The sequence below is a fragment of the Caloenas nicobarica genome, chromosome 2 (assembly GCF_036013445.1).
Source record: "Caloenas nicobarica isolate bCalNic1 chromosome 2, bCalNic1.hap1, whole genome shotgun sequence".
NCBI lineage: Eukaryota > Metazoa > Chordata > Aves > Columbiformes > Columbidae > Caloenas > Caloenas nicobarica.
The window spans coordinates 36,802,889-36,821,111 of record NC_088246.1 but is presented as its reverse complement, the minus strand read 5'-3'; the positions used below and the strand labels follow the sequence as shown (position 1 = coordinate 36,821,111).

Here is an 18,223-nt window from a genome sequence, read left to right as displayed (position 1 = left end):
CTTGTATGCTATGTTTTTATTAAAAATTAGATATATAGACCCACTCTTGTGTAAACACTCCGGGCAAATAACTAAGCCGTACTTCACAAAATGAAGACCAAATTCTGCTCTCCAACATAATGAAAGTTTGTCTGAAAGCATTCGATATTTCAGGCCTGCAAGGTACGATAAAATCTATGATAAAATATCTTGGGGCAACTGTATTGTGGTCTGTGGCAAAACTTCCCTCTGAGGGACTTCACTGGTGCCAGGATTTCACATTTCTGTGCAGATGACGAAAGAGAACTTACTTTATAATTATCGGAGCCAAAATGGTTCCATCTAATTGCAGGTTTTGTGGGCCTATATTAATCCTGCACACTAATTAATAAAAACACATGTTTGCCCAGCATTTAGCAGTCTGAGGCACCTATTCTAACAGAGCATTATGGGTGTTCTTGTAAAAATAAGTACATAAATAATAATTTAAAAAATAATGAATGGCATTGTGCAAAACAGTTGATCAACATATGAGTTAACTATAATGTATGTGTGCTTAGACATGGTATGAGATTTTAACATGAGCTTTTGGCTGAGGTCGTGACTGAGCATGAATAATAAGTAAAATCTGGTAGTTTCTAGTTTCTACTTTCTGCCTTAAGGAATAAAGCTATAGTAGGAGGTTTCCAATAACAATGAAAAATAATAAGTAAAAGTGCAATTATTTCCTATAGGGGTTTTCGTAGCACAGGTGGGATTTGTTCCCAGCAACAGCTAAAAGATGTCATTTTTTCAGAGCTAGATGCCACATTCCCCTTGTAGGGAGCCAGGCATTAACCTCACAGATGTTGAGCTCTTCCAGTAATCCAGGGTGAAAAATGCTCAAGTGCTCGTCACTGTGCCTGGCTAAGTGCTTCAGAAATGGATCTCTTCTTATTTCTGGTCGTCATCTGCTGTCAGGTGGCTGGCTGGGTGCCTGAGAGAGGCAAGAGCATCTATTGATTACTCACTGACAAAACCAAACCAAAAGAATTAACGTTTTGCCTAAGAAATCGAAACAAGGCCAAGTGTTTACAGACAGAACTTTTCTGTTTAAGTGATTTCATTTTTATCTTTGATCTGCCCAAGAGTATCTTGAATTTTCTCCTTTGTACCGTTTTGTCACATGCCATTCATTGAACTCCAGCTGTGTGGTTACCTGGGTACCTGCTCTGCAGCTTGGCTGGACTCTAAAAGGATGAGATTGGGCCCAGGCTTCATGGCTATTTCTCCTACAAGGGAGGCCATGGTGTCCTTTTTTTTATCTTCTAGGCAAAACTGGAGCCTTGAAAGACTCTGCAAACCCCAGTCCCTGTTTGCCTAACAGGAGTTACCCTGTTTGTTTTACGGTGGGTTTGAGACTTCCCAAAGGCCACCTCTTTTAGTGAGGGTGGACCACACGAGAGAGGAATGCCAGTTAAGTATTTGCAAGGAGCACAGGGCCCCAAGCGCACGACTTCGGTTCTTTTAAAGTCCTGTAGCTCTGGGGTACGGATCCTGGAGTATTTCTGCCAGGCTGTGCTAGATAAGCCAACACAACCCATGAGCATCTTTCTCGTTCAAAGGTTTGGGATTCTCACTGGTCTGAGGCTGTAACCTCATAATGATGGAACAAAATGATGGGGATTGTCCCGTAACTAAACTTTTCTCTGTTTTTCACAAGGACACATATCATGATCAGCTCCACTGCTTAGACCTTTTTTTAAACTCCATCCTAAACTAACTTACAAAAAGGCCTATACTATGTTCACAAAATGAAATTATTTTGAAGTGGTGCTTATAACAACCGAAAATACTTTGAAAGTTAAAAGGCCATTTGCAAGTGTATGTAGAGGAAAGTAAAAATGAAGTAAAATAGCCGATGGGGGAAAATAGGGCTGTGTTGTGAGGGGAAAATACATGAAAGCTTTTTTTTTAATCCCAATTCTTCACATAGCTTTCTTCTGCATTTTCTGTTTTCCTTCCTCTTCCTGCTTTATGGGTGCATTTCCCTTATAATTCTGCTAAATTTCTCATTTGCTGTTTAACTTGGCAGTAAAAATGTGTTGAGCCCAGTTTGCTATAAAAATATGTTCTGGGAAGATTGACTCAGTTGTCAGATTTTGTGCTTTCCAGTAGCACTCTGAAACTTGCCAGAGGAGACGGCACATGAAAAATTTAACGTTACATCTTATTTATCTCATCTTGCTCTCTACAGGTAGCTTTACATGTAACCTCCTGTTTGTTGTACTTTGTCTTCTCAGCCCCTTCAGAGCAGTGTTGTGGGGTTTTTTTTCATGCAAACATAAATTGCACCAGCATTTGTAAAGCTACTGTGCTGTAGAATTGTATTTTAGTTGCACATACCTGTAATTAATTGTATGGGAATTTTCACAGTACCCTCCCCAGGGAACAATTTCACTGAAAAGCAACTGAGTTGTCTAGACTATAGCAACTCATAAAATCATCACTAGTTTTGGGTTTTGAGCTACAAAGCAGCAATAGAAACACGGCTTGTAGATTTAAAGTACTTCCAAGCACAGGAACTGTTTTATAATCCCCATCGTAGTAGTCTAACCTGGCAAACTGTTTTTAACAGGGTCGAGAACAGAAAATGTACAATAAGATTAAAGATTATCTCTGTGTTAATTTGTGATAGGGGTTTTTTTGGTGTACAAACACACTTGCTGTACCTTTCTTCCTCCAAATGTGTAAAAAATACACATTTTGTAGAAAGCACGTTGTGCCTGCCTTTCACAGCTTGTGGCATAAGTGGTTTAATGTAGGAATAGCTTGATACTCAAAAAGGAACTTCAGTGGTTCTGGGTAACAATGACAGCATTCATGTTTGTGTGTTTATACTGCAAGGGCCAGTTGATGGAAGGACTTCTTTTTTTTTTATTTAGCTTTTTAAGTAATCTGCTAATTACCTTGAAAATTACTAACAGAAAGCACAAATGTTTTTTCAGAAAGCTGGAAACTAGTTGGGCACATGGAACTTTAAGTGCTTATTTAAATTGTGTATATGTATATGCACATATATATACATATATCTAAAATATTACACTGCAAGATTGGACAGGATTTATTTGTACCATTGTAGTTCCTCAAGAACTGAAAAAATCACTCTAGCTATACTGAAAGCAGTTATGGTTTTCGAAGAGTTTTTACAGTGCCTAGCAGAAAAAAACAAGCACTTATTTAGGCCAGCACTTCAGTGTGCTGAAGATGGTGAAACTTAAGCAAATGTTTGCGTTTTCCTTGCACTGTAGCCAAAGCAAATCAGAAGTAGAAAAAAGCAAAGAACTGAGGTACCGTTTCACACTTGATGAGTTACAACACAGAGAGGTTTATTTCACGGGGGAAATGTGTATTATGAGTCGATGTTAGCCAGTACACGGTCATCAAAATGATGTAAAATTCTAGGAAATACAGGGTATTTTGTAGCTCACTTGGTAATACACGATGGCTAAAGGCTATGAAACATTTGCTGACCCCCAAAATTATTTTTTCTCATGTCTTTTTAGCACTTGTAGCCTGGCAGATGAAAGACACCACTCTAATTCTTGCTGAAGATGAAGGCTGGTGCTTTGGCCATGGCCGCATAGGCTCCTCTTGTCAGGTTTTTCCATACATAGTCACACAGCATCATTCACAGCAGTTTCTCAGCACTTCTGCCTCTGATGCCAAAGGGTACAAGAAGCCAAGGAGCAATGGAAAATAGCAGCTTGGAAAGTACTTTCATTTCAACTTCAGCCCAGTGATATATCATCTGAAACAACTCACACCTGCTAGCATATGTTTTGTACACCTGATTGAAACAGTGATAGCCTCAAAGAAAGGTTTGTGGTAGTGTGCCAGGCACAGTGCGGATTCTGTTTTAATCAAAATCTTTGTGTTTTTAAAAACAGAGAAGAGACATGACCTTCACTGAATGTGTTCTTATGTTTGGGTGTTAAAAATGTGTTTCTTTCTCAGAAACACGAGGTAGGATTAGTTAAAAAAAACCCAGCTCTTTCCTGTAGATTTTGTGCATAGGCAGAATGACAAAAGCCTCGATCCCAGCTTGACAATCAAGGCATGTTAGTCCTTCCTGGTAATTCTGAGTCTTGTCGTTAGGGCTATCTTTCAGATTATACTGATGGGGTTTCTTAAATCTAGATGCTCCGAGCATTTAAAAGCAGATAGAGAGAAGTGTTGAGTCTATTTCCATGCCAAATAAATCCTCCCCTCCTTCAGCACGTTCAAGTGGAGAATCTGCCATCGCCTCCCTCTTTGCTGGTCAGGGGTTTGTAACCCTCCTGGGGCTCAGAAGCGTTAAATTCCCCCACCCCAGAGCTGCTGAAAGAGCTCTGAGCTGCCCCGGGTCCCTGCAGCTCCACCTCACCCTGCTCCTCCGTGGTCAGTCCCTGCGCCGCCACTCAGCCCCTTCACACCTGCGGCCCTGAGGTCCACCCCAGGAGCATCTTGGAAGTCCCCAGGTAGCTGAATCCTGCTGAAAGCAGCGTGAGTTCCACCTGCGCCATTCCTCGGGCCGGAGCCTGGTGGCGGCTCGGCGCGTCCTGGCGGGTTTGCAAAGGCGAAGCGCCCGCGGCCGGGTGGGCGAGGACTGCGGGAGCGCTCGCAGTTTTATGGGCTGTCCTGTCAGTGGCCGAATAGCTTTTGTACAGCCATAAAGCATGCCTAACCCAATGTGGTAAAACACTTCTCAAATGTATTCTCATAGCTTCATAAACTGTAGTTCATTTGTGTAGGTAGTTTTTATTGTAATCCTTCATCTTAAACATGAACCTGTTTCCTGATACCATTTCTATTTTTTCATTCGTTTTAATGAAAAAAGGTGAAGATAAAAACTGCCTTTTTGTTATAAGCATCAGGATAGTCTTTAAGTACAGTGACAGTGGCCTGAACTTGTGTTTTTGTATTTCTAACCTCAGAATGCAGGCCGAGCAACTAAAAAGCCCAAATAACATTAATTATGACTGTTCTTCGCTGTGGTTTTTGGAGTATAAGTTTGGAACAGATGTTTGGAGAGGGTGGAGGGGGGAGGAAGGATGAATTGTTTCTTTTTCTCAGCCCCAACTGGTTTTAATTCTTTCTTGAACATTTTGGGAATATCTTTAAACATTTGCCAGAGTTCAATTAACATCCTGTGACTAAAGGTGGAAAATGTCCTACTTTGTTTTTCTTCAAACATATACCTGCTCTTGCTGCTCATGCTGAAGCCAGAGAATGAAAGGATTCCAGCTGGCATAGGTTTTATTACTGTTACATTAATTTGCAGGTTAAGCCTTGAGTTGGGAGGGGTCTGCTGGATTGATTTATTTATTTACTTTTTTTATTTTCATTATTTTAAAAAAGTGCTGTGTTAAACATGGCCATTTAATTACAGGAAGGTTATGCTCTTTTTTTGGTGAGACTTTAACAGCTTATTCTTGTTTACATGAAGTTGTAGAAATCTAGTTTTAAAATATGTTTAAAGTAGAGATTGTCTTGTCGGGTTTATCGTGTTTTCCCTGTACTGCGTATAAACAGAAGATTGTACATTATTGAAAGCCCTTTTTTGTGGAAAACAGGATTGGGGAAAAAAGTTTATATAAGAATGCAAAATAACTTCCTGAGACTATTGGCGCAGTGTGGCCATAAAACCTCAACAGCACATTGTGCAGTGACATTATAACAATTTGCTTTAGCACCTCTGCAGCGTTCTCAGAAAGTCCTGTTCTACAAAACACATGCCGTGGTATCAGTTGACTGTTTTTTTCCAGAATCAGTTCTTTGCATGCATGTTTTTGTGATTAGTTGCTGTTTCTCAAGTAATTGGAAGGAGAGACTTTTTTTTTTCTTATTTAGTTTATTACCTGTATGTTTTATTCGCATATATTTATACATTCAATAAGTTGTACTGTATCTGCTTATATAGGTGTGCAGACTCCTTTTAGTGGATTTATAATCTCTGGATTGGGATTTTCTGTGGTTTAGTTTGAAAGATTGTTCTTTGATATACCGATATCAAGATACAGTTACCAAGATAGAAAATGCCACATGATTGCTTCTAAGGCCAGGTAGAGTCCAGCTGCTCCACCAACCCCTATATTGGCTCTGGAGGACTATTTTTTTTTTTTTTTAACCTTAGTGTTATTAGTTGCGTTTCTCTTGTAGCCAGCAATGGTGAGCAGATCTCATGTGTAAATAGCTCCCAATTTTACCGGTAGTGAATAAGAATATATAAACTAATGTCATACTAATGGTACGTTAAATAAAAACCTTTATGTTTCTTTTGTACTTTTATCATTTTAGCTTTACCCCCAGGATTTTAGGGTGATTTCTGACATAGACTAACTCAGCTGAAATCATTCTAAACCAAAACACAGTATATGCAGTTCTGTGTTTTACCTGTAGGATCTTAAGTGTGTGCATGCTTTCCAGAGTGGATTCAAACCTTGTGATTAAATATATCTTCAGTCACTTAAAATTCAGCATGACATTACACTGAGCATTTAAATGAAAACTAAAGGTGATTTGAAATGCTGGAATCAATCTGTCTACCACTTCATTTAGAACACCAAGGTTATCTGCGGGTTGGGTGCCTAAGTGCTTTGGGGTTCATCGTGTTGGAGGTACCAGCCTCCAAAATAGCTGTGGAAAGGATCTTTTCAGGCTGTCTCTGCGACTGTGCAAGTTGCGGTTGCCATTTCTGTGGCGACTGCTGGGAGAGGGTGTCCAGAAACATCTGCCTACATCCTTGCTTGCTTAAATGTTCCCTCTTTCAGTATAGCAGACCCAACTGGCTGAAAGCCGCTCTTCAAACGATGCAAACAAGCAAGAAAAAGTGTGTTGCGGGTTTTTTTCTGATTGATTTTCTTCAGTGCTTTTAAGTACCTTGTGCATTAAAATAAAAACCCTACTGCTCTTTGTGTTTGAATCCATATTCACATCATTACATGAGGTACATTTTTAAAATTCTCTTGGTGCTTGTTCGCTAACCGAGCCTTGCTTCAGCCACAGACAATAGAAAATTAGTTCTTCTGAGTAGTAACAGTTGCTAAAGAGCTCATTATTTAGCGCTTGGTACTTGATCTGGGCTTGGAGAGGACTGGAAGGAAGGGTGGTTTCTCCAGAAGACATTTTTCTGGCCGGATCCTGCTCTGACTAGCGCCGTGGGGAGGAGCGGGACGCCGGCCGCCGTGGCGGGGAGGGACGCGCTCCCGGCGCAAGCGTGTGTGGGAGCAGCCCCCGCCGCAGACCACACAGCCCGCGGGACCCGCTCCGCGCCAGGCCGAGTCACTAACAACTTGTAATTGTTATTTTGCTGGCTCTTTTGTGACTGTGCAGAGGGACGGAGGTCTCTGCCAGCCTTGGCAAGTGCCCGTTTGACAAGCCATAACCATCTCCAGCAGCTCCCTCGAGCGACGGCGGATCTGCTGAGCGTGCAGTTGGCTTTGGGAACAGATTTGCCGCTCCCAGGAATGAGGTTCAGGGTTATTTAGTGGGATAAGAGAGAAAACTTTTACCGGCCTGTGCTCGTGCCCATTGGCTGAAGAAAGGCTCCAGCCTTCACCATGGTGAGCCCAGAGCTGGCTTATGTAGGTGCTTCATCCAGACATGGGAATTGCACTTGCAATCTGAAACACCAGTGGCTGTAGCGCTACACAGTGCTCTGCTGAAGCTGCCCTGGGTTTTCTTCAGTTGTATTACGTATGTATTTACATCGTCTTTGTGGATGTGAATGATATAAGTATTTTTGAAAATACAGGAAATCAATCTGAATGCACCTTTCACAAAGACTGAAAAGCGCTTTCTGTCCTCTGAGTCCCCTTCTTCCCCCACCCCCAAAACAAGCAAGCAAAGGAGAAACCCTGCTTTAGTCTGTTCGGGTGATCCAGTGTCTGAAATGTGCTGCCTGAATTGGCAGAACCAACGTATTGTGCGACCCGTACCAGCTCACAGCCGAGAGAGTCCTGCTACAGCTTCTAGACCGAAGGCCCGCATAGCAGCTGTGACGCGTGATATATAACTGTTTTGTATTCCATTGCCCCTAGCAATTATTTCCTGTGCTTTATATAAAGTAAAGAATATTTCGTTTTGAATGACTTGATATGTCTTTAGACCAGCAATGAGTATCAGCTGTGGGAACGTTCTCCCTGCTGGCGAGCGTGGAGGAGACTCTGTGCATCCATGGGCACCAAGGGAAGAGGTTTGGCAAAGCCAAAAAATGTGCTTCAGTACTTAGACCAAAATTCACATAATATTAATAATTCACCTTTTTTTTGTATCAAGGAAGCTGTCACAGTATATGGGAATGCAAACTTCTTAATGTAAGAAGTGCTCTCATAAAACTGTTTCTGTGAAATACAAACTACAAGTCCCGCACGGGACAAAGTGTGAAGCTGAATTTTTATGAGAGATCATTGGAATTACCATGAACTTTCAGTGACACTAGCAATGTTGGTTCCCACTGCGGTAAGCTATTTGCTCATAGTTATTCATTGTATACTTAAACATATGCTTTCTGGTCACGAAAATAATTGGCAAGGATGCTTTGGGTTTGTTTTTCTTCATGGGAGGAGAAAGGAAAAACTCGTAATGTTCTTGATCAGAGGTCAAGATAGATCGTATTCATTGTAATGGCACATGCAGCTTGTGCTGTTTTTTATCAGCTTTGTCTTTTTAATATTTCAAGGCACAGTATAGAAGTCTTTAGATTTAAAAAGTGACATAACTACAAATGATGTGCACCTGCTAGAACCAAGATTCATTCAAAGTTGAGGTAAAAAGATCCTCTGTAAATCTCATGGTGGAATGAATTCACTCACACAAAAGGCAGAATTTATCTTGGCTACCAAATAAACCCCAGAAACATAAAAGATAGGGCTTCAGATTTTCAGCAGTGTAGCTAGGATGTTGTCTGTTCCAGAATGGCAGGTGATTAACTCTCTGCAAAATGTTCCAGAGCTATTTAAATTACTGACTTCATCCACTGGAAAAAGAAAAAGAAGTGGATGGGCATTCAAGAGGTGAGATCTTTGCTGTAGGATTAAGTGACATTCTTGCTGGTTTTGATGGCAAAACTGACTGGAAGAAGAGGTGGAGTGAATCTTCATGGTGCAACTTTGCTCTTCACCGCACTACGAAGATTTCTTACTGCGCAGGCAGTAACGCAATCCCTTTTCGTGCACGTGTTTACTTTTGGCAAATAAACTGCTGTGATGCAGACAGCCACCTTACTTGTGATGGGTTGTGTTTAAACGCAGCATGAAAATGAAAAGAGAAATAATTTGCTGGAATACTTTGTGACCTGGTATATTTGCTGTATTTTCATAACTACACCAGCTCTGCCTAGTGGTGCCCACCTCAAGTCCCATCTCCAGCAGCGGAGTCCACCTCCTCATTGAGGAGCAGTGGCACAGAAAATTTCAGGGAAAAAAAACCCCAAAACTAGCATTCCTTCCTTGCCTTTGTTTTGTTTTGTTTCTCTTTTTTAGTCTGTGGGGGGCAGCACAGATGAAATGAGCCTTTTGGCAGGGACACTGGAATAGGGAGGGGGGAAACAGGCCAGGACTGAGGGAATATTGCATACGAGGGCAGGGACAGCGTTAAGAAGATGTTACTGAGTCATTTGGATGGTAGAACATCGGTTTTAGGCTAGACTGAGGTAAAACTATGTAGGTCTCTGAATGAAAGCCAGATGATGAAACTGGATATGGTAAAAAGCAGCGAGCGGGCTAGCAAGGAGCCTCAGACAGAGTATTGCCGGAGGAGAGAGGTGGGGAAGGCAGTTTTCATGCTGTTGTAGAACCAGTATTTAGTTATGGTACCAATATTGTGTATGTGTGCATCACCCTGCTGAAAGCACGTGCTTCCCTGTCACCCTTTCCCCTCCAGATATTTAGACGCTTCACCTTAGAGAAATGTGTCTTGTTGACTTTTGGGGTGGTTTTTTTGCTATTCAGACTTCTGAAGCAGAAGCCGGGTATTTTTTCCTTCGAGTCCTGCATGACGAGAAGCAGCAGGGCCATTAGCACCCAACGCTACGGGAGCAGCTCAGCTGGGTCCCTGGCAGAGCCTCCTGTTCCCCACGTGCGACTATCGGCCAGCCGGCTCTCTCGGACCTCTCCTAAGAGTTATTCCAAATACCCCTCCGAGGAACGGGCCATAGGTTAGATGCAAAGGTGCTTAATTTTAAATATTTACAATTATTATCGTGAAACGCCAACCAAGTTTAAAAATTTTTTTTTTTAAAAAAAAGAAAGCAAGCTGTATCTTGATCAAAGTGGGCTGCTGCTGCTGGCACCCTGGCCGGCTGCCCCGCGGCGCCGGCGGCTGCGGTTCGTACACCTGACGTGTCGCTGGGCGCCAGGGACCCCCACTCGGCGTGGGAATGGCCTCGCCAAGCCCCCGTCCTCGGCCTTGCAGTACTTAATTAAAAGACCTCATCTAGGGGCTGTTTATTATGGCAGCGCCAACCCGTGGGTCATGCTTTTTGTTTTTCCTCCCTTTTTATTTTTTTTTTCTTTTTTTTCCGCCCCGTCTCTGATGTGTTGCACGCAATCAGTGAGGCACCGCATGGGTTGCCGCGCTTAGACACTGACAACCGAGGAAATTAAATTCTGAGGCAGAATCAGTTAAAAGCCTGACTAAATCAGTGTTGTTTTTCTATGGCAACTGAAACAACATAATTATTTAAAGGATAAATTTTTATTGCTAATGAAATTTTTCAAAGACAGTAAGTTTCTTGCATTTTTTTTTAATACCAGGATCCTCTTAAATACATTTTGGGCTTTAATTTTTTTTTTTTTTTTTAAGAGAGTACAAGCAATTGAGTTCAGTAGGACACATAGATAAAAGCAATGAGGGACTGCAGTTCCAGCTTTCATCAAAGTAACATGCCCTTCAGGTACTTGGCACCTTCAGTATTGCTGTTTTGTGCAAGAAGAAATATGTATTTATATGGTTATTCATACTCTAAAGAGCTCATCATATTTCTAAAATCCATAGTGACAAGTCTGGTTTTAAAAACCTAAGACAACGAAGCATTTGTTTATACTGTTTAAACAACTCTTCTGACTATGCTAGACAAAATCTTGCATTTTTGTTTAGGTAAGCTAATTTAAAGAGAACCGTAAGGAATGTCTGACCTCACAGATGCTTACGCACGCCTTTTGGTTTCTTCTGTCTCTCTGCTTCAATGTGTCCACCTGTAAGTGAAGCATGGGCAAAAGTTGTTACAGAATTGGGTTTTACTGTACAAAGTTATTAGAAAAATTCAAAGGATGCCCTGTGAAAGTGCAGGAAAACCTGTGGAAATGCAAATTGCCGCAATTGTTTCTTCTCCCCACTCTTCTGTGTATCTTTCCCTTTATGAACCACATTGCATATTAAGTTTTATAGAGCACTGATCGTTATCCTCGTTATCACTAAAAGTAGTGATATCCTTAGTTAGATGTCATACAGTCTCGAATGGTGTTTTCTTTGGGAAGATAAAATCCTATTTGGGAGGACATCACCCCCTCTTAAGGGGTCTTACAAGGCGGGTGATTGTAATGGCAGAAATTGTTGGTACCAGTCTTTGGAATTGTTGTGTATTTTCTCATCCTATGAGTGCACATGTATATTTACAATAGGGTTTTCTGTTGCATTTGCTTAAAACAAAAACCCTCTAAGCTAGAAAGTTTCAAAGGAACAACTTGAGGAATTTTTTCCATCAAGATACAATCAAGGGCAGGAAATCGTAGAAGCAGAGTTGTGGTTTTGCCTCCATTTTTTTTTTTTTACTAGTTAATTAAACTATAACAACTCTTAACTTCATTTTAGGTTAACTGTTCCTAGAGTTCAGAAATATTTTAAGAGGTCAATAATGCTTTCTTTGGCTGCCGCTCGTTCGGTGTGGGACGCGGAGCCGCAGTTGGCGGGGCAGAGGTTTCCAGATGTGCCGCGGAGCCCGCGTGCGTGCGCCCGTGTCGACAGTTGTCGGCGCTGGGACACCGTCCAGCTTTCCCCATCTGGATGAAAACCACAGGAAAGGAACGCGGACAGCCCCGACATCTGTCTGCCAACCTCCAGGATCTGATTAAAGCTCCGGAGGCCCCAGGACTCGCAGCTACCAGCCGGCACGCGTTTTTTAACTCCGTGACGGCGAGGTGTCGGGGCTGGGCGAGAGCACTGGAGGAGGGGGAATCCGAAGGGGAAAATTTGGGACTGTAGGTGTGTATTTAGTTTCACCAGAAGAAAAAAAAAAAAAACACCCACAACCAAAAAACACGTTGTACACTGCAACATGGAAGTCGGGATGTTTCTTTTTTTTAAAGCACCGTGAGGCATCTGTCTGCATTTTCTTCTGGGTCCGTAGAGCTGCTTGGAGGCGTGCGCCTAAAGGGCATGTGAGGGAAGCAAATAGAGCCCTGCAAGTGTCGCAGAACTGTCTTTAATAACGGGAGCTATTCCAGCACTCCGAGCCAAATTGTCTTTCAGCAGAAAGGATAAAATTTAGGAGAGCTGGGAAAGGGAAAGAAGAAAGGGGAGGGGAAACACAGCGCTACCTCCTGCTGACACCACAGAAGTTTCCCTCAGCTTTCCCTCTCGTTCCCTCTGTGCGTGTATTTTCTTTTTAATCAGCTGGGGCTCTTCCCTCCCCTGCTTTTTGGGGGTTTTTTTAACTGTATTTTTATAGTTGAAATTCTGCTTTCCTAATTTCTCTCGTTTCACATTTAACTTCTTCAGAGGATTTCATTAATAGTTATTGCAATTAATAAATAAACTCAGCACCAGCTGCTCAAATGGCCGTCGTAGCATATCTGGAACATAATGTGGTCTGTTCAGGGCAGCCACACAATGCAATTTATCCCCACACCTGAGGGAATGAATTTCACAACTATAATTGCTACAATATAATTCTTATTAATGTTGTGCTATAATTCCTATTAATTCCAAAGGGCTAGTAAATGCATTAGGACTTGTCAACATATTATTTTACACTGTTTATGATCTGTAGAATTACGCTCTTCAGTATTGTATTGCATAAAGAAAAGCCTTAAAACAGGCTTTAATTGCAGAGGGGGGGAAAATCCACATTTTGTGTTTGGGCACCGGGAAAGACAGAAGGATCCTGGTGTTTGAGGAGTAAAGAAACCGCATTTTCAAATCAGTCCTTTGAACTTTCTGTGCCACACAGTTAACAGTTTATGAAGATATATTAATGCCTCTCCCTGTTATTAGAAAAAGAACCACTAGTGTCTTTATGAAGGAATAAACAACTATAAGAAAGATAAGTTTATAAAATTAAAAATAACTGTCTTCCAGCAAACACAAAAGTGGGGAAATTACAAGTCATTGTAACTGGTGTAATAAATGCAGAATGTGTTATCTTGCCGTGCTTTTATTAATTCTTGTTTTATCTCACTACCCCGCTCTTCTAGGTAGTGAATATGACGAGGAGGAAGTAGACTATGAAGAATCGGACAGTGATGAGTCCTGGACTACAGAAAGTGCTATCAGCTCAGAAGCTATCCTTAGTTCAATGTGCATGAATGGAGGGGATGAGAAACCTTTTGCCTGTCCTGTTCCTGGATGTAAAAAAAGATACAAGGTAAGCAGTAGCACAAACCTGCTTTCTTTTCCTGATGGTGTAGTGGGGAGAAGCTTCTAAAGTCAATGTGTACCTTTCTCGTTTAATTTCGTGTAATTAATTTTCACTTTTTTTTTGGTGGTATTTTAGCAGAGTACATATTTTATTCACTGGTTTCCTCTCAAGCGCAGGCAAGTTATGAGTTTTACAGAGGATGCAGCCCCTTGCACCCCTGCCTGTCAAGAGAGATTATATATAGTGACTCTTTCGCTTTACACATTTTAACTAAATTTCTATTATTTAGACAAAATAACTGCAGAACGCAGAAGGTACTACCAGTAAAATAATAATCTCTTGGGTACCTTTCAGAGATACTAAATAAAAAGCTTCGGCCCATCAGTGCCAGAATGAATTATTTCTGCCTCTCCTGTAGTGAGACTGTGCCCAGGCTACTTTTCCTGGTAAAGACGATGTGTGTAAGGTGATGGTTGACATTTTGGAAGTCAGGGGAAGGCAGAGCTTCGGAGAAATTCCAGCATCGTTCTGTCCTGAGTCCCTGTGACCCATCTGCACAGCGGTCAGTCCGTCTGGCCCCCAGTGCAGGGAAACAATTCTGGCACCTCCCCACCCAACTTGTTAATTACTCTCCGTTAGGAGAAATTTTTCTTTGTTTATGGGAGCGAGGCATCTTTAACTCTGAACCTAGAGCTGGCTGGTATAGACCGTGCCACGACGTCGCGAGGGCAGGAGTGTTGCCTCCCACGAACCGGTGCGAAGGCCGATGAAATTGTACGGAACACCTTGGGCTTCAGTATGGTATTCTATGGACATTGACATTTGGGAACAGAAATAGCATGTTGGCACGGTTCCTCTAAAGCATTTTCTGAAGTTTTTGCATGAAGTACTGGAAAATTCAACTGCTGACCTATACCCTAAGAAAAGCAGCGGTGGTTGGGTTGGGTTTATGCTAGTTTTATTTTATGGCTTCTCCTTTAAATGACTGAGAAGTAGGGACTTAAAAGAGCACAGAAATGTGAAAAAGAAATATAGGAAGACAAATAACATGTGAGATAAAACAGTTGTGACAAGAATGAATAAACCGTGTGGTGGATGAGAACGTGTTTTGGTGACGCCGCAGCTGTTCTGGGCTGCGGCAGCTCCCATAGCAGCGAATCGCAAGACTCAGATTCGTATTCAGGTCAGTTAATACTGCCCAGTACTCAAAACATGAGCAAGAAATCAGTGTGCTTATTTCTTAGTGACGTACAAGTCTTTTTTGCAGAGATTAGCTAGCCTGAGCTATGTGATGGTTACTCTCTTCTCCAGCTACAGGAAAAACTGAACACCTTCTCCAGGGGCAGGGCAGAGGGAAAGATGTTTCCAGCCTATTTGCAAGTTGCAGATATAGTCACATCATTCAAGATTAATACTTTTCTTGTGTGTGGTAGAAGCTGTGCCAGATGCAGGGTATAGTCTGAAAGCTAAATCCCTGGCTCAGGAAGCAAACAAGCCGTGGTGATTGTTACAAGTCCCTGTGCCCACGGGGCATCTACGCGTTGCAGAAAGCGTTCGCTTAATGGCAAAGGCTGGAAGGAGAACCCTGTAATTTGCTATATCCTGTCTGTTCTCTGTTTGACTGCCAGCCCCTCTGTCTTTTTATTGCCCAAATAAGCAAGCTGTTTCTGCCTGCTTCTGCTATCTCGCTGCCTTCATCTCAGCTGCGTCAGGACCGTCTGAGGGAGATCTCGGACACCATTAACGTCAGACCAGTCGGACAGGGAACAAATTAAGGACCCCCAGAGACGGTGACGGGCAGGGAGCAGCAGCAAATAAAATGTACCGCGTTTTCCCAAGAAACTCACCTCTGTTCAGTCCTGATAGGAAAACATGTTTCCTTAAACTCTGCCTCACCTCATTTCTCTTTGCTGTGGGCTCTGTTTCCTCCCTTTTTCTTTTCAGCCTGATTTTCTTTCTTTTTACATGTTTATCTTTGTTTCCTTCCTTTTGGCTTTGTGTCATCTGTGTTTCTTATTTCCTCTTCGTCTTCCTTCTGCTTAACCCCCTCCTCTGATGAATTATTTGCGGAGTCTGGGTAGGGAGTCCTGTGATCAAAGCACTGGGATTTTCTGGTGGGTACTGCATAATCACAGTCAGGGCTGTAAAACAATTACAGAGCTCCAAACAGGAACACGGCCACGCACATACAGTAATTGCCAGGCTCACTTTACGGCTGAGAAAGGATGCATTCCTTTAGGGAGTGAGGAGGAAAGAAGGATATACACAGTTTTCTTTTGTCTGCCCTTAGGTGACGTACGTTGGAGAAGCAGAAATGTTATTTTTAGTAGTGTTATTTGTATTACAGTACTGCTTAAAGGACCCCGTAGGGATGTGGCTCCTTTTTGCAAACAATGTACAAGGATAAAAGATGGCCTCTGCACTGAAAAGTCATTATGGAAAGGTAAATAAGACAAGAATGAGTACAACAAATACTCACAAGGAAGGGGCTGGGGCGGACGATGGAAACTGTAATGAGAACATGTTTATACCCAAGCCCAGATGAGTATCAAAGACCCCACTGGCCTCCTGCCCAGCTGCTCTCTCGGTGGCTTCTCACAGGCAGTGCGGGAGAAGCGAGTCATAAACATTTAGTTGTGCTTCAGGAACTTTCCTTTTGTAAGAAATAAAATTGCTTGCTTATAATATGTGTTGGTACTCTATGTAGTATGGCACAGATGTTCTTGAGGAGCCAAAGTTTTTAGGGAAAAAAAAAAAAACACCTTTTTTTCTTTAAAATGATATGTAAATTTGTTTGTGGGAGAGTCAGAAACGGCTAAATAGATCTGGAGTACTCTGACTTGTCGATGCTTAAAGCACAAGGTTCTGAACTAATTTCTGAAGCTTCTCTAATTATGGTTACTGACCTAGAGAACAAATGATAAGTATTTTAGAGTTTGCCCTTTATGGATTTAGTTTTTCTTCATATGATTTGTATTTAACGCCTTAAATTTGATTTTTAGAAAATCATCCACATGATTCAAGAGAGCCCAGAAATCTCAGCCTCGTTTCTGTGGAGTTCACCCTCACCAGATTTCAGATTTGCATCCACATTTATAGGTGCCCTGTCCAGAAGCGTGTGGGTATTGAGTAGTTAACGCCCTTCACAAAATGCCACGTGTAGGAGCTAAAGTGCAGGTTTATGAAGGCGGCAATAAGTTTTCCTGTTAGTCAATACCACCTATATGTGCCAGTTATTTGGTCTTTAGCTCCGGAGAAGGACATTCAGAATGTATATGTGATGTAGGTAAAGTTATTCAGCAACTTCCAAAGAGCAAATGAAGTTTGATATATAATTGAAATATTAAAAAAAAACAAAAAAACAAAAAAAAACCCCAACATGTATACTATTATAGAGAAAACCCTAGAGTATTTGTCATATTTTTTCTAGTTTTCGCAAGTACAGTAATAAAAGGATAATAGATTTCTGTGCATACAAAATGTAGCTTATGTGCATGAGTGCTTTTTTGGCCTTGGGCAAGAGGAGAAGTGTTACCTTCCAAGAATGCTGAGGTGTTGGGCTTGTCCCTCTGGCAGGAGATGGGACACGAGGGTCCTTGGCCATCGGGTGGGACAGACCCCCCAGGAGGCTGATCTGAGAGCAGCGAGACTCGGCAGAGCTTCGGGAGGGAGAATATTGAAGTGCGAGAGGGAAAGAAGGGAATTTGCTAGAAAGAAAGGAGCCAGGCAGAGCTTGCAAGTTGAGCAGAGGAACTGGACCCACAAAGTCCTTGAGGAGGACCAGCCAGGAGATACGAAAACATATCTGAATGTCCAAGTCTGAAACAAGAAGTCCTCCCACACTATCCCTGCCGTCTCTTCTCCTACTCGAAGGGGGTGACAAGCTCTCTGCAGCGTGTGGGCTCCGTGAGTGCTGCCGTGCCAGGGCAAGTGTCCTCGTGTCCACGCAAACCAGGTGGTGCCAGCCTGAACTTCTCTATCTCCTCCTGATCTGGTCCCAGGTTAATAATTGTTTTCCTCCTGTTTAAGATTTGAGAGTGCCCTTCTGCACTGCCATCTTCTTCCTCAATCGTTTGTGAGAGTAAATAATGAGCAACCTAAGTAACCAGAGCAATAAAAGTGATGTATGAGTTTGGCAGTGGGGTTTGCCGTACCTCAACAAACTCGGCCCAGACATACAACAAAGTGTTTACATTACAGCAGTGGAAAAAGTGCTGAAGAGTTGACTGTAATTCTAACAACAGTTTTCTTTTTAGACAGGAGTACGGGTCAAATTTCACGTTATACTACCTCCTCATACTCTGCGTGGTTTACTATTGCTCAAACCTTCCATGGCCCAATTCATTCCACGTAGGTTTCTGGTTTAGCATTTCCTTAACTTTTTGTGCCTGAAAGTACTTTTCCCCCTTCATCAAAGCACGTTATGTACTTGAGGCTGAGTGGATGCTTAAAAAATCTGGATCAGGAGAAGGCTACCATTGGCATGGGGTAGTGAGCATATTTGTGATTGCGGATTTATGGCATCTGTAGCAATTGGTACTAGTTTAAAAGTATCTTGAAGTGATTTCTCGCAAAAATTAAAACTCTAAACAGGTTTCCATAGTTTCCAAAATATATGGAGGGTTTGGGGTTATAGCTTTGTTTTAA

The 18,223-nt window shown here is 42.1% G+C and overlaps 1 protein-coding gene across 1 annotated transcript in view; it reads left to right on the top strand.

Annotated features, from left to right (window-relative positions):
* Positions 1 to 18,223, top strand: part of JAZF1 (JAZF zinc finger 1) — a 190,272-nt gene that overhangs the window by 167,969 nt on the left and 4,080 nt on the right. Inside the window, exon 4 of the mRNA XM_065629477.1 lies at positions 13,413 to 13,582. Within this exon, the coding sequence (XP_065485549.1) occupies positions 13,413 to 13,582 (170 nt within the window). The remainder of the gene's footprint in view (positions 1 to 13,412; positions 13,583 to 18,223) is intronic.